Source organism: Sardina pilchardus, chromosome 15 (assembly GCF_963854185.1).
Source record: "Sardina pilchardus chromosome 15, fSarPil1.1, whole genome shotgun sequence".
NCBI classification, from domain to species: Eukaryota; Metazoa; Chordata; class Actinopteri; order Clupeiformes; family Clupeidae; genus Sardina; species Sardina pilchardus.
Window position 1 is genome coordinate 28,426,136 of NC_085008.1, and position 16,941 is coordinate 28,443,076.

The 16,941-nt window shown below is 44.9% G+C and overlaps 1 protein-coding gene across 1 annotated transcript in view; it reads left to right on the forward strand.

Moving 5' to 3' along the window:
- Window positions 1–108: 108 nt before the first annotated feature.
- LOC134102711 (retinal-specific phospholipid-transporting ATPase ABCA4-like) overlaps window positions 109–16,941 on the forward strand; it is a 45,774-nt gene continuing 28,941 nt past the window's right edge. The window contains exons 1-14 of the mRNA XM_062556910.1: window positions 109–174; window positions 621–714; window positions 1,373–1,514; window positions 2,587–2,726; window positions 3,581–3,708; window positions 5,617–5,814; window positions 7,820–7,909; window positions 9,518–9,758; window positions 10,573–10,712; window positions 11,175–11,291; window positions 12,545–12,742; window positions 12,930–13,135; window positions 14,966–15,142; window positions 16,403–16,625. Coding sequence (XP_062412894.1) covers window positions 109–174; window positions 621–714; window positions 1,373–1,514; window positions 2,587–2,726; window positions 3,581–3,708; window positions 5,617–5,814; window positions 7,820–7,909; window positions 9,518–9,758; window positions 10,573–10,712; window positions 11,175–11,291; window positions 12,545–12,742; window positions 12,930–13,135; window positions 14,966–15,142; window positions 16,403–16,625 — 2,160 coding nt within the window. The remainder of the gene's footprint in view (window positions 175–620; window positions 715–1,372; window positions 1,515–2,586; window positions 2,727–3,580; window positions 3,709–5,616; window positions 5,815–7,819; window positions 7,910–9,517; window positions 9,759–10,572; window positions 10,713–11,174; window positions 11,292–12,544; window positions 12,743–12,929; window positions 13,136–14,965; window positions 15,143–16,402; window positions 16,626–16,941) is intronic.

Here is a 16,941-nt window from a genome sequence, read left to right on the forward strand (position 1 = left end):
CATTACTGTTGTGAGAAAACTTTTCTTATATCAGTAGCCTATTCTGTGTGACAGGTCTCTCGCCACTCTAAAGGCCCCAGAAGGGGTTGAAGCTGCGCAGGCGCAGTCATGACGGTCGGCAGCCAGATACGGCTTTTGCTATGGAAGAACTGGACACTCAGGAAACGTCAAAAGGCCAGTGATCCAATGCGCATATGCCTTTTACTGTCTGTGCATTTACATCCTCAGGGTATCTTGCTCAGTGAATACATGGTTACTTCATTAAAGTAGGCCCTAATCCTGATAACATAAAATCGTTAATAACAATGATTGTTATGCAATTATAAAAAATATTGTTCTCATGGTCAGTGGGTAGCACCATTATAGCCTACTGTACATTCATTAAAATATACTAACGTTGGACTCATTTCAATGGTCTGTTATTTACTGTCCATGTAGGCTATGCTACAATAGGCTACACTGTCATTGTGCAATCACACTGTTAGTCATCACTCAGTCAATTCCACCTGCTCTCATGAATAGTTTCTGGAGGTTTGCATATAAGATTACTGAAAGCATTCCGCTTATATGCATTAACTACATTGAATGTGGATTGTAATAAGGCGTGTTCATGTTCACAGATCCGCTTTGTGGTGGAGATCCTATGGCCAGTTGTTTTGTTCATTGGTCTGGTTTGGCTGAGGAAAGCAAACCCCTTGTACCGCCAACATGAATGTAAGTCATTAAAAGAGTTTTTAACAGACTGTATTTCGCCTCACATTTTAAATATTTTGTAGCCTACTGCCAGCATGAACGTAAGTCAGTGATGATTAAATGATTAGGCCTATTTGACCAACAGTGTCACTCAACGTCCAATATTCTTTATTTATTCTCTAATCATTCTACTCTGCTTAAGCAGTTCTATTGCAAACATGTCATCTAAAGTAGGCTGGCTGACCCCAGATGGATTCTCAAGTGAAAATGTGTCTGGAAATCTTTGGTTAATTTCCTATTTCCATTGGGACCTAACCAGCAGTGAAATAAAACTTACAGAATGCTGTCCGAGAAAACGGGAACGAGAAGGCTAAAGTAAACATGTCTTTCCTGTAAACAAGGCTTTGTGCAGTTGTTTACTCAAATTTGCAGTTCACGACAGTTCCCTCCAAAAAGTCCAAAAACTCTGAGCTTGTAGTCTTTGAGCTTGTAGTCTTTGTCAGAAAGTCATGTCGGTGTTTATAATATTTGAGAGATCGGACATTATTCAACTCAACGCTCCAGAGAATTGCCGGACGGACTTGTGGAACAAATGACCAGCTTTTGTTTGGGTTCACCCAGGCCAGGCCACATCAAAAGTTCCTCATCCCCACTTCCTTGTCCTGTGTGATCATCGCAGGTCATTTTCCAGCCAAGGCCATGCCCTCCACTGGGATCCTGCCGTGGATTCAGGGCATTTTTTGCAATGCGGACAACCCATGCTTCCGACACACTACTCGCGGAGAAACTCCTGGTGTGGTGTCTAACTACAACAACTCTGTGTAAGTCTTTCACATAAATCACCATTGTCCATTGGAGTCACAGAATATATATGCATATGTATTATATAATATATATGTATAGCTACATTGGAAGAGTTAAGATGCAAAGCCCTCTGAAACCCACTTTTGTCAAAGATGAGATAACAATGGTGAGTGAATGCTTACTACACACACATATATTCATCAAATCATTTCACTTCAAAACCAACTAAATACCACTCTTAAAACGTCAGACTACAGTACTTCCTGGTCTGAAATAGATCTATAGGCAGAAACCTATAGGATTGATTAAAAAAAAAATTTCATTTAAAAGGAAAGTGTTCAAATGGATTAAGAGGGTTTTGCAGCATCTGAACTCTTCACTTGTAACTGTATAGTGTGTCTGATGTGTGCTTCACTTGTAACTGTATAGTGTGTCTGATGTCTGCTTCACTCACACACACATTTAAAGGCACCTCTCCGCTTTGTTCTCTTCAGTGTCGTGCTTTTATATCATTCAGGGTTCCCGCGGGCTCCTTTGAAATCAGTCAACTTTTGTGAATTTAAATAAAGCACATCGAGACCTTGAATGTTGTTGAAATTAATGTTGGACATAGATAGATTTGGATCATTGAAGGTGCTTGCATTAATTGATATATATTTTTTTGTGATGGAACAAGCAATAGACCACATAGTTAGCCATCACTGTTACACAGTTATAACAGAAATGAACCTTCAGCTGTGTCTCATGCCTTGTTGGGTCCTTAAAGAGTTTGATGGAACCATGCCTGAAAAGTTTGGAAACTTTTTTAAGTTTGGTGTTTTTAAGAAGATTTATCTACAGTGGAGATCAGACATCTTTACCTGCTTCTGCTTACTTGTGAAATATTTGCTTGTGAAATATTTACTTGCTTTTGCAGCAGGTTTATGTTGGGGTTTTTTTCTGCAGCATATTGACTTTAAATAGCCTTCTCATTGGTTTCGATAAGCTGTTGTCCAAGGGTCTTTATATTTCTTACCTGTTCTATGTTCCCTGTTCTATGTTCCATGTTCCATGCTCCATGTTCCATGCTCCACGTTCCGTTCCTTTCAGGCTGGCTCGATTCTATGCCGATTCACAAGAGCTGCTCCTGAATGACCCAGAGTTCCAACAGCTGGGCCAACTGTGGGAAGAGCTGTCTGTCATGAGTGACTTCATGGACACACTGCGCAGCCATCCAGAGCGTGTGGCAGGTAAACATGTTGTATGCACATTATCAACACATTCAGACACCATAGCGGACACCCCACAAGTCACAAAATTATCACAAAATCAAATATCAGCACACATCACAAGACTTTGGTTTAAATACCGGTATGTCAATAAAATGATTGTTGTGGTTGTTGACATTCAGTACTGATATTGTAAAGGGAGGTTTAAATGCAGTTGTTTACATTTCAAACTAAAGGCACATCTTTCTCATTTAATGCTGATGCCAGCAGTGCAGCCATTGGTTGTGATTGGTTCGGATTGGATTTGGAGATGGGCTTTAATGGAAAGGTTTGCCAGAGTACAGTATTTGTGCTCTAAGACTCGCCTCGTCTCCAGGCTAGGGTGTGATTGTGGGTCAGACCAGACTCTGAGCAAATTTTGTGAGGATCATGTTAACCTACAAACAAATTGACTTAGTTCATTTTCTTTTCAAACCTCTTTTAAAAATCTTGTCAATAGATTGTAGCATTTTGTCTATAGATTGTAAATGGTAAATGTGCATTTATATAGTGCTTTTATCGGCTTCTGCGAGCACCCAAAGCGCTTTACATATCATGCCTTACATTCTCCCATTCACACACCGATGGCGGAGGCTGCCATGCAAGGCGCTAGCTAACCTGCTCATCGGGAGCACTGGGGTTACTGTAGGTGTCTTGCTCAAGGACACTTCGACAAGGTCAGGAGTTGGGCTCGAACCAGCAACCTTCCAGTTACTGGACGACTCCTCTACCTCCTGAGCCACCGCCGCCCCATTGTAGATTGTAGCATTTCCTCAAGCCTTTTGATCAGCCAGTTTTAGTATTATAACTAAACGTTTCCTGTGTCTCTTCTTTAGGCCGCGGACTGAAGATTGGGGATATCCTGAAGGACGATGAGACTCTCACGTCTTTTCTTCTGCGAGATGCCGGACTCTCTGACTCAGTCGTGAACCAGCTGATCAATGCCCTAGTCAAAGTGGAGCAGGTGGGGAAGGGAACTAGTCTGGTTTTCACCATACTAAGCTCAATCTTTTAAGATTTAACTGGCTGCGCTTTGTTTCTACTGCACTTCGCGTCGCTTAAGTTTCGTTATCGTCACGTCACTGGCCAATAGCGTGCCAGGACTAGAGTATGGCCGTTTCTGATTGGAGCCAAAGGTTCTGGCAGGAAACAGAGGAGATAGATCTGCTGGTTCCCAGCCTGAGCTGCCGGGCGAAATTCAAATTCCCCGGAAGTTCAGGCAGGGTTCACCCAGCCTAGAATGGAACCTCATCTGGGGAATCTGTTCAACTGGGGCCCAGTGTTGCTGTTGAGCAGACTATTGTGAAACTGGTACCCAGGCTATTGCTGGCGTTACGGAGCGGGACACACTGCTCGTAACAGTTGGACAGCTCGTCCAGGGTGGGGTCGGGTCTGTGTGTTGTGTGTCTTGGTTTGTTTGTTTGGGAAGGTTTACCACTGTGTTGCTTCAGCTCTTCATTTGACACAATTGTGCAAATGTTTAGGAACTGAGGAGACCAATTGCTAGAGCTTTGAGAATGAAATGACTCCCATGCCTGATATAGGATTCCAGTTGCTCAACAGTATGGGGTATTCTTAGTCATGCTCCACTCTTCCTCCATAGAGAAATACTGTTTGAGTATGTGCAGAATTCATTTTGCCATTGTTTCCTGAAATATTCAAGGTCTTCCCTGCAGTATATTACAATCAGTTTCTATTCACATTTTACACTTTTTCTGATTTGAGGTTGTACGGTACTCTGATTATTATATAAGGTGTAAAAGGAAGAATGCGGGGTTCAGAATGCTGGATTGATTCAGAGACCAGATCTATTGATAGGGCAGATAACTACAGTTGCTTTTCATGATAGCTTAGTATACTGTACAGCAGAACTTCAGCAGGAATCAGTTCTGGCTGGAGATCTTTGTTCTGCTGTCTGCAGTTATCTCTCTCAATAACTCACGTTGTTGCAGTAATACTGAAGCTGGCCAAGCAGCCACCTGGCCGATCTGTTGAGTTGCTAAGCGGCATAATGGCACACTTTATAATGCAATAATGCTGACCTCAGGCTGCATGGGAGTTTGTGTACAGTATGGTGTTTCCTGATCACATGCAGCTACAGCAAAGCTAAATCAAAGCAACAGCTGTCTTTATGTAAATGTGTGTAAATAGTTATACAATGCGGTCCATATTTACGGCAGTTATATTTACTGTCATTCCTGTCAGAAAAATCTGTCATACAGTCAAACTGTATAAGGTGGTGATTAGAGGTGGGATATGTCTTTATTCTTGCACCTTAATAGAGACAGTGAAATGTGGTTGTTCAGCATACATAGACCATAAGACCATAGATGAATGTAGTATCATCACAGACAGGCCGTTTTTATTCTGTAGAGAGAGACTATCTAAACGGATTAATTTTAAACTTGTTTTGTTATTTTCTAATGTGTATGTAAGCTAACATCAGATACTGTCGCTAGTGATGAAATAGTATGCCTATTAACACATGTATCTCAGAAGTGTGGAGAGAGTCATTTATACATGTAGCTGGTCCCTTCCAAAACATATGATTGGTTAAGTTACGTAGGCGTTTGGTTGAGGTGCGCACATCCAAAAAAAGTCAAAAGTGGTAGACAATGTGATAGATTAAGGGTAAGTTACGTATCCATCTCTAATGTTCTGAAAGCCCTGTCCTCTGGTTTGGTTTGTGATGGGGTAGTTTGCTTATGGCGTGTCCTCTGGTTTGGTTTGTGATGGGGTAGTTTGCTTATGGCGTATACATCTCTAATGTACTGAAACCTGTCCTCTGGTTTGTGATGGGGTAGTTTGCTTATGGCGTATACATCTCTAATGTTCTGAAACCTGTCCTCTGGTTTGGTTTGTGATGGGGTAGTTTGCTTATGGCGTGCCGGACCTGACCCTGAAGCAGATCGCCTGTAGCCAGGAGCTGTTGGAGCGCTTCATCATCTTCCCGAGCCGCCGCGGTCTCTACGGCGTGCGCAACGCCATGTGTGCCCTCTCCCAGGCCCGCCTGCAGAAGATCGAGGACTCCCTCTACGCCAACGTGGACTTCTTCAAGATCTTTCATTTGGTGAGTGGGCTTGGTTGGTTGGTTGGCTTGGCTAGGCTTGTATGTCTTTCTCTCTTTCTCTTTGAGATCTCGATTTGTCTCTGGGATATTGTTTTGGAAAATATTTTTGAAACAAAAACACATATACCAACAGAGCAACTTGTATGCCCCAGACTGGTAGTATTAGTCAATAGAATCTAGTTCAAGTTCAAGTTCAAGTTCAAGTTCAAGTTTATTGTCATGTACTCATAAAAAATAATTTATAAGTAATGAAATTCATTGTGCTCAAGTGTCCAGAAATAAATTAAAGATACAAATAAATAAATAGATACTATACAAAAGAGGAGTTGGGGAGCACCAAGGGACACCCAGGAGCAACAGGGGCAAGGAAAAACTCCCTTGTAGGAAGAAACCTTGGGCAGATCCACGGCTCAAGGGGCCAACCCAACTGCCTGGGGTCATGCTAGTAGGGGGAGCATGTAAGTGTGTGTGTGTGTGTGTGAGTGTGTGAGGGCATAGGAATCCTTAGGGCAGGCGTGTGTGATGTCTTGGGTGGAGTGGTAGTGGGTAAAAAAAAAGGGGGGGGGGTAATAGTGGTGTACTGTATATATGTAGGGATTGAAGGGTTAAGGGGCAGTGTATATGTGTAGGGGAAGTGGGCATTTGTGTGTGTGGGGGGGGGCAGTGTGTTGTATGTACTGTATGTAGAATGGGATGAGAATAATGATGGTTTCATTTAGTGCAAGGGAAAGATATAGTCGACTGTGCTGTTTGACTATGGGTTATGCTATATAGAAAGATATAGTCGACTGTGCTGTTTGACTATGGGTTATGCTATAGAGAAAGATATACTGTAGTCGACTGTGCTGTTTGACTATGGGTTATGCTATAGGGAAAGATATAGTCGACTGTGCTGTTTCACTATGGGTTATGCTATAGGGAATATGAGGTTTCTTGTAGTAATCAAATTGTGTGCCTTAAGGTTCTTTGTATTCTTACACTGCTTCAACAAAGCAGAAAGCCATTGTATAAGGATGCTGACCAGGATATCCTGGTGGCTGAGGAGAGGAACTCCCTCTGGGGAGGATCCTGTAGCACACAGAGGTGTCTCTTCAGAAGTGGGCGAGTGGACTGAGAGCTCTCCCAAGACGAGAGTTCATGTTAGTCAAGTGGACCAGAGAGCTCTCCCAAGACGAGAGTTCATGTTAGGCAGCACAGCACAGCTGAGCGGATACACAAGCAGCACTGCAGCTGATGTCATCTCTGCTCTAATTTCACTAACAGGCTTAAGCAGGCCAGGCAGGCCACTCCCCTAACCTCGTCCCACCTCCACCACCCCCCCACACACACCCCACCCCTCCGTGGCGCTTGCCTGCCCGCTCTACGCTGCGCTGCGCTGGGTATAAATAGCCCTCACATGCCCTCCTGAGCCCCGGGGCTGAGGCCTATAGCGGCTCCTCCTGGCCTCACATTAGCATCCCTGCCTGTGTGTGTGTGTGTGTGTGTGTGTGTGTGTGTGTGTGTGTGTGTGTGTGTAGGTGTGTGTGTGTGTGTGTGTGTGTGTGTGTGTGTGTGTGTGTGTTTGTGAGGCCTAGCGGCTCCTCCTGACCTCATGTTTAGTATCCCTGCCTCTGGTTATGTGCATCGGCAGCGGGGGGTTCAGCCAAGCTGTTTCTGACTTATATGCTGATTGTGAAATCCTGATGTCAAATGAGCAAAAGCCCCCTGTCATGACTCATACTGGATGTAACTTCATTACTAGTAGCAAAGTTGAGCATTTTGAACTATTCAAAATGGAGCCTTTCATCTACCATCTTTCATCTTTGAAGGAAATCTGAAATGAAGAACAAAGAGCAAAGAACTGGTCCTCCACAAAAAAGTTGTGGGGGAATTGTTTTGAATGCTGAAATCTCCTGTGCCCCACTGCCCCCCCCCCCCCTCTCTCTCTCTCTCTCTCTCTCTCTCTCTCTCTCCCTGTCTCTCTCTTTCATTCATTCCTTTGCTTTCTCTCTGCCGTTGCTCACAGCTTCCCACTGTGCTGGACGATGGCACCACGGGTCTGAACATGGCCCACTGGGGAGCTGTGCTGTCCTCCGTATCCGACCAGGTCCAAGAGGTAAGAGACCCTACTGTATGCGTTCCCTTTGTTTCTTTCTTTTTAACTCATGTTCGGACCGACATTTCTATCTCTGTATGATTCTGTGTTTATAGCAGGACTTCTGTTTGTAGCATACTGTAGGTAGTGTGACTGGACAAGTGCACATGTGGAGCCTTAATTTAAAGAGAAACTATGCAGGTTTGGCCATTTCTTCGTTTCGCTTCGCTTCTTCGCTTTTCATTTTCGCCCTTTTTAAGCTTGCAGGTTTCTCTGCAGAGCTTCCCCTTGAGCTTTAGCGTACTCCTCAATCAGTCAATCTGCCTTTTCATGAGCATGATCACAAAGCTGGAGATTTTCTGTTTGTTAGTGTCACTGGCCTGGTGGTACAAACTTGCAAGCACGTTTTTTCCGCTCACAGTCGATAGGGGGAAGCGAGAAAGCCATCATTCAACCCGAAATAAGTCAAATAAGCATTCCAATGACTTGTATTGTTCACCTTTAATTTAGACTATGTACAGAGTGCTTCATTAAGCAATAAAGAAACATGAACTAAAGGTAATTAAATAACTTATTAATTTCTTAATTTCATATTATAAACAGTGTCCAAGGTCCACCCTGTCACATTGTAAAAGTACACTCATAGGGCATCGGCAGCTACTGTAGATAATGTAAGCATGTACTGTAAGTGAGCGTCTTAGAAATTAGATATTAATACTTAATAACTTAATATTCAACCAAAATGTCTCAGTGAAACTTGAACACTTTAAAAACATTGGGCCGAGGTGCACAGCAAGTCAGGGATAGTACTGGCTGGGATCCATGGAGCTACGTTTGACAACGCTGCCAGTTGGACAATTCCCAAATGTATTGGTTGTATTTTCATCCCTGGGATTACAACTGGATCACCTGCTGGATTTAGTTGGCAGGTTGTGTTTTGATCATCGGATGTGGAGCAGTTAGGGGATAAGGTTCCCAGCTTGCTTTGATCTTCAGATCAACAGATCAGCAGTCTGACATTTGCAGTGAGACATTTGCAAAGAGACTGATATACTATCTGTCCGTTTACTTCCAACCTATCTTATCTCTCAATCATTCAGTTACTCTTTCTCCATCTCCTATTACTTTACTTTCTTTTCTTATCTCTCTCTATCTATCTGTCTCTCTCTCTCTCTATCTATCTATCTATCTATCTATCTATCTCTCTCTATCTATCTATCTCTCTATCTCTCAGTCTTCATCATGTGTGGCCTCCATCACTTTCTCCCCCCCTCAACTCTCCAGCACTGATACAGTTGCATTATGGTCTGTCATTGATAGTAATATGTGATACATTAAAAACAATTGGCCAAATTAATTTTCAAATATTCATGACCTTGATTTACTGTTTATTTTTTATGTTTGATTGATCAAAAGATAATCAATAAAGTACTTACAAGGAGTCAGAGGTAGAGTTTCTCAAGCAAATTGGTTGTTGGTAGTTTGTAGTTTTCTCTGGCATGTTGTATATAGCAAGACATGGACACCGAACATCGTGTTTTTTATATTCTTTACTGGTGCATGAAACACTTTTGAGCTGGGATATGATATATCAGAACTTTTGTAACAAGCTGAAATTCCTTCCTGCAGCTGGCTCAGAGAAGTAGTTCCCAGGACCTCCTGAAGGTGCTGTCCCCGCTCTTCCAGTCGGGGGGTCAGCCCTCCTTCGGCCAACTGATGCGGATCGTGTCAGACCTGTTCTGCGGGTACCCTGAGGGGTCAAGCAGCCGTGTAATGTCCTTCAACTGGTACGAGGACAACAACTACAAGGTCTTCCTGGGCGTCAACAACTCCAAGAGTGGCAACAACTACGTCTACGATGAAAGCTCCAGTGAGTCACACCGGTATAGCTCCGAGAGTTCAAGTGAAAGAAAAAAGCTAAATGTTTCAACTCAACAGGGTCTTCTTCTGCAAAATGGATGTTCAAGACCCTGTTGGGTTGAAACATTGCTTTTTTTTCTTTTAGATAAATTCTTTTGCTTTTACCAGCTATAGCTTCACCCTTCAGCTTCAGTGTGTTTGTAAAAGGACACTACAATTACCTTTGCTTTTGCTGGCTACAGAATTGGTCATCACTTCACAATACATTGCACCGTTATGAGACCTCTGGCATCTCATTGTATGCTGAGACCTAAAATGGAAGTCAATTGCACACGTCTTCAATTACAAACTGCGTTGTGATGTGAAATGGATTTTAGATGAACTTAACTGTTCTTCATGATCTTCATGTTTGTGAACAAACACTGTGTATGTTGACTGTTCTCAAGACTCTAACCCTGTATTAAGACCAGCACAATCATCAGACATTCTTTTTTCACTCCACGTTTATCAGTTACTGTACATTACATTAGATTACATTACATTCATTATTGCATGGTTACGTGTCCAGCTCCTGCCCCAGCCTTATTAGATTGGGTAGATTTCCAGGGTTTGCCGTGTATACTGTAGGTCTCCTTCCCTTCTCCAGTTTCATGTTATCACAAATGTAAATACACAATATAATCCACTATTACTAATGCAAACCCTCAGTGTCTCTGGATTATCATCTTTTTAAATCTCTCTAATCTGTCATATCTCTCTCTCTCTCTTTCTCTCTCACTCTCTCTCTCTCCCTCTCTCTCTCTCTGTCTCTCTCTTGTTCGTAGCTCCCTTCTGTAATGACCTGATGCAGACCCTGGAGTCTAACCCCATCACTAAGATCGTGTGGAGTTCAGCCAAGCCACTGCTGATGGGAAAGATCCTCTATGCCCCAGACTCTCCTGCTGTGCGCAGGATCCTGAAGAGTGTGAGGGATACACACACACACACACACACACACACACACACACACACACACGCACTTAAGGGCCGTAAAGACCAAGAACGATAACTATAAAGATGACAGCAAAAAAGTTTTGTTCCAGCCAATATAAGTGACGATCACAACACATCAACTTTAACGATAATGACATGAAGAACGATATCATTGGGGATCACTTGCAGAGCGATTTTGAGAACTACAAAAAGCTTACAGTACAGCCAATCATCAAATTGTAGCCGATCACATTCAACACAAGGACAGACTTTCCTTATTGTTGGCCAGTGTGGACACTACAGTTGTTAGTTATAGTTATAAACAGTCACTTTTTTCTCACATTTCACACAATGTGTGTGTGTGTGTGTGTGTGTGTGTGTGCGTACATGTGTATGTATTTGCACATGTGTATGTGTGTGTGTGTGTGTGTGTGTGTGTGTGTGCGCTCCACAGGCCAACACAACCTTTGAGGAGCTGGAGCGGCTGATGGTCATGGGCAGGGCCTGGGAGGAAGTGGGACCTCAACTATGGAGCTTCTTCCAGGACAGCGTCCAGATGAACATGATCCGCGTACGTCTCCCTGACACCCTCAACCCTCAAGCATATATGCTGCTGACCCAAACATACACCCCCAACCCTCAAGCATATATGCTGCTGACCCAAACATACACCCTCAACCCTCAAGCATATACTGTATGCTGCCGACCCAAACATACACCCCCAACCCTCAAGCATATACTGTATACTGCCGACCCAAACATACACGCCCAACCCTCAAGCATATACTGTATACTGCTGACCCAAACATACACCCCCAACCCTCAAGCATATACTGTATACTGCCGACCCAAACATACACCCCCAACCCTCAAGCATGTACTGTATACTGCCGACCCAAACATACACCCCCAACCCTCAAGCATGTACTGTATACTGCCGACCCAAACATACACCCCCAACCCACAAGCATGTACTGTATGATGCCGACCCAAACACACACCCCCAACCCTCAAGCATGTACTGTATGCTGCCGACCCAAACACACACCCCCAACCCTCAAGCATGTACTGTATGCTGCCGACCCAAACACACACCCCCAACCCTCAAGCATATACTGTATGATGCCGACCCAAACACACACCCCCAACCCTCAAGCATGTACTGTATGCTGCCGACCCAAACATACACCCCCAACCCTCAAGCATATACTGTATGCTGCCGACCCAAACATACACCCCCAACCCTCAAGCATATACTGTATCATATACTGTATGATGCCGACCCAAACATACACCCCCAACCCTCAATCATGTACTGTACTGTATGCTGCCGACCCAAACATACACCCCGAACCCTCAAGCATATACTGTATGCTGCCGACCCAAACATACACCCCCATACTCAGTGCCTTTATCAACAGATGGTGTGCCACTGTAAACTTGTATCAGTGATGTTTGTATCAGTGGCAAAATGTTGAATGCAATTTATTCCCCTTATTTTTCTAAACGTGCACATTGTTCTACACATCACGTCTGATTGCATAAGGAGAGTAAACACACAACAGAGTGAAGGACACTAGTAGAATGTTGACTTGCGATCCAGTCAGACTTTTGCAGATGTGTCATATTTTGTCGAGCGACATTTGTTTCGCCTGGACTATAAATTGCCTTGTACACACACACACACACACACACACACACATACTCATACACATACAAACACAAACAAATATGTCCTCCCCTTCTTTCTCTGGTCCCTCTTGTCACGCTTGTTAGTGTTGTGTGTGTCTCTGTTGATGTTGGTCTTCCATGTTTGGCCCTCAGGACACTCTCAGAAACCCCACCGTCATGGACTTCCTGGACCGCCGCCTGGCGGAGACGGAGTTCACTACTCGACACGTCCTCAACTTCCTGTTCAACGGTCCGGAGCATAAGCGTGAGGCTGGGATGCCCAGTGTAGACTGGAGGAGTGTCTTCAACCTGACAGATCAGTTCACACGCACCTTCAACCAGTATGCTCAGGTGAGGCACACAGCACACACATACACACACACAGCACACACACGCACGCACGCACGCACGCACGCACGCACGCACACATGCACACACACACACACACACACACACACAGTACACACACACACACACACACACACCAACAACACAGAGAGAGAAGCAGTAATGATCAGTGGGTCCTCTCTCTCTGCAGTGCATAAAGCTGGACAAGTTTGAGGGGCTGGCCGATGAGGAGGAGGTGGCCCATAAAGCCCTCTACCTGCTGGAGGAGAACAAGTTCTGGGCCGGCCTCGTCTTCCTGGACATGTACTCCTGGACCGACGCACTGCCGCCCCACATCCGCTTCAAGATCCGCATGGACATCGACGCCGTGGAGCGCACCAATAAGATCAAGGACAGGTAACCGGACATTGGCTCAAATATTGCACACCAAAGTGACACTCAAGATCCAGTCACAAAGAAGCCCAATCCAGCTGCAGAGTGTACTGTAGGCTATACAGGAGAGAGACACATGCATCTCGGGGGACCCCACCCTTTTTTGACAGGTGACCCTGTTTTGATGTCACAAAATGTAGCGACCCCATTCATCCTTCACAGCATCTTTGTAGTAACATGCAGTCGAGACCAGTGCTTTGATTTTCCCTAGCAACTTAGCAAGCTAATTCACTTGGTTAACTTTGCACATCTGGATGTTTTGCTACTTTGTTTGGAAGTTGATCAAGCATGATTACATCATTCAAACATCTAATGTGGGCTGTCCAAGTTTATTTTTACGTAGCCAGATTGTAATGAGGGGTCCAATTAGTAAGTTAACTTGGATATCATTGGGGTTTTAACATTTTTTATTTAATGTATGTATATTTTAATGTAATGTACTGGTCAGTTACCCAGTATCTTAGGTGACCCCATTTGAATTTCAAGTCAGTCAAGTTCATTTCATCCATAAAGATGGAAATTGTAGTGGTCATACTCTAGCCTGGCAAGCCTAGGGTGCGTCTAGATTTCTAGGTTAGTCATACCCGCCTTAATGCCCACACACCTGCCTTAATGCCAATTTCAGGTGACCCCACCCAGGGTCCCAACCCTAAGGTTGGGAAACGATGAGCTAACTAGTGATGGTAGCTAGCTAACAGCTAACTACTGTACAGTAGGTAGGTAGCTCAATTTTGACCTTCCACGATCACTCCACAGCCCACTCTCTCTTCATGCTTGGGTCCCTGCTGGGGTGTCATAGAGGACCACCCAGCGTCCTCACTTACCCTCCTCAGCTCTCGTAGGTCTAAACCTGCTGCTGTCTAGGGATTCTCACAGTGATAGCAAAAAAAACAGCTCACAGCCACCAATAGGCCGTTTGACCGGAGGGGCCAAAGACTGAGGAGATAAGCAGCTTGTGCGGCTACCAGGGTCAGGAATGCCACTGTTCATCCTCTTACAGGGGAGAGTTAGGGTCTGAGTGGGGAATGCCACGGTTCCTCCTCTTACAGGGGAGAGTTAGGGTCTGAGTGGGGAATGCCACGGTTCCTCCTCTTACAGGGGAGAGTTAGGGTCTGAGTGGGGAATGCCACGGTTCCTCCTCTTACAGGGGAGAGTTAGGGTCTGAGTGGGGAATGCCACGGTTCCTCCTCTTACAGGGGAGAGTTAGGGTCTGAGTGGGCAGTGGAGGCAGGAGGAGAGGTCTGACAGGGCTATTGGTGGGAGACTCACAAACAGTGAGAGGTCACCAAAGCCCATTTAGATATTACGTGATCTGCTCCTCAGTGCAGCGTGCTAGTATAGTCATGCAGTAAACATGAGTTTAAAATGTTCTAATTTGGCTCTAAGTGCAAAATGATCGGTCACAAATCTTATCAGTGTCAAAATATCATATCAATCCTAACTAGTCTCAGTCTCAAAACATCTGTACTTCTCCCCTACAGAGTCTTCGGTGCCGTATTTAAGGGGATGTTTATTTAAAAGCTGGTTTGCGATGCTTTAAGATTGTACAGTATGTTAAAGTTGATCGACAGGCAGGGCTGTACACTGCGAGCACCTCGTCGCAAATGCGAGGAAATATATATTAGTGCTAATTAGCGCCGACAGGTCTTCTCTTCTTTCTTCCTCTGGCTATTGCTTCTTCTCTGTGTATTTGTCTCCCCCTGTTTCCCTTCTTCCCCCTCTCCTCCCCCTCTTCCTCCTCCTCTTCCTCCGCCTCCTCCTCTCATCTCTGCCGTCTCCCCCTCCTCATGGTAGGTACTGGGACCCAGGTCCGCGGGCCTCAGCGCTGGAAGACCTGCGCTACATCTGGGGGGGGTTTGCGTACCTGCAGGACATGGTGGAGCACGGCATCCTGAAGCTGCAGACCGGCCGCGACTGGCCCCTGGGCGTCTACGTGCAGCAGATGCCGTACCCCTGCTACGTGGACGACCTGTAAGTGCCGCTAACGCTAAGCACAATTTATTAATCAGCCTTATTGGCCAGGCTTGCGTAAACAAACAAGGAATTTGACTCTGGTTGACTTTGCTCTCAAAGTACGACACTCAAACAAATAAAACATAGAACAGAAACAGAACAGTAAGAAAAGAATGAAAGGCCGTATAGTAAGGCTATGTATAATAATAAATACAGTATGTACATTTGCAAATAAACAGACAATATGGTATGGGTAAGTGATATCCTTGTAGATTATCTAAAAGTACTAAAACAAGTAAAATCTTGGCAATTAGGTTTGCAACTGCAAGCAGTAACAATATTCTGACCCATGTGTTATTCTACATGATTGAAGAATGTATCCAGACATACACACACATACTCATACACAGACACACACGCACATGCATGCGCACAAGCATGCACACACACACACACACACACACACACACTAAAGTGTTGCGTCCTGTGTGTAGGTTCATGATCACACTGAACCGCTGCTTCCCCATCTTCATGGTGCTGGCACACACACACACACACACACACACACACACACACACACACACACACACACACACACTAAAATGTTCCATCCTGTGTGTACTGTAGGTTCATGATCACACTGAACCGCTGCTTCCCCATCTTCATGGTGCTGGCACACCCACACACACACACACACACACACACACACACACAGACACACACACACACACACACACACACTAAAGTGTTCCGTCCTGTGTGTACTGTACTGTAGGTTCTTGATCACACTGAACCGCTGCTTCCCCATCTTCATGGTGCTGGCACACACACACACACACACACACACACACACACACACACACACACACACACACACACTAAAGTGTTCCGTCCTGTGTGTACTGTAGGTTCATGATAACGCTGAACCGCTGCTTCCCCATCTTCATGGTGCTGGCACACACACACACACACACACACACACACACACACACACACACACACTGAAGTGTTCCGTCCTGTGTGTAGGTTCATGATCACGTTGAACCGCTGCTTCCCCATCTTCATGGTGCTGGCACACACACACACACACACACACACACACACACACACACACACACACACACACACACTGAAGTGTTCCGTCCTGTGTGTAGGTTCATGATCACGTTGAACCGCTGCTTCCCCATCTTCATGGTGCTGGCACACACACACACACACACACACACACACACACACACACACACACACACACACTAAAGTGTTCCGTCCTGTGTGTAGGTTCATGATCACGTTGAACCGCTGCTTCCCCATCTTCATGGTGCTGGCGTGGATCTACTCGGTGTCCATGACGGTCAAGAGCATCGTGCTGGAGAAGGAGCTGCGTCTGAAGGAGACGCTGAAGGCCATGGGCGTGACCAACGGCGTGCTCTGGTACACCTGGTTCATCGACAGCTTCCTCATGATGGCCGCCAGCACCGCGCTGCTCACCTGGATCATCGTGGTGAGAGACGCCGCTTTTTGAAGCAGATTTTTGAGGGGGGGGGTTACGTTTTTTTTACGGTTGTTTTTTTTTACGTTTTTTTACGGTTGGTTTTACGAGACGTCACAGTGCTGCTTTACGAGAGTTTGAAATTCAGATGCAGGAACTGAAGTAGCTCAGAGGCCGGTGGTACAAAGCACTTTAAAGGGGACATACTGTATTATGCAAAACTCACTTTTTGCGGGCCTTTGTGTTCATATTTAGGCCTCTACTGTTCTTATAAACACTCCAAGCGCAAAAAAACCCCATCCATCCGTTTTCTGTAGATCAGTAGAAA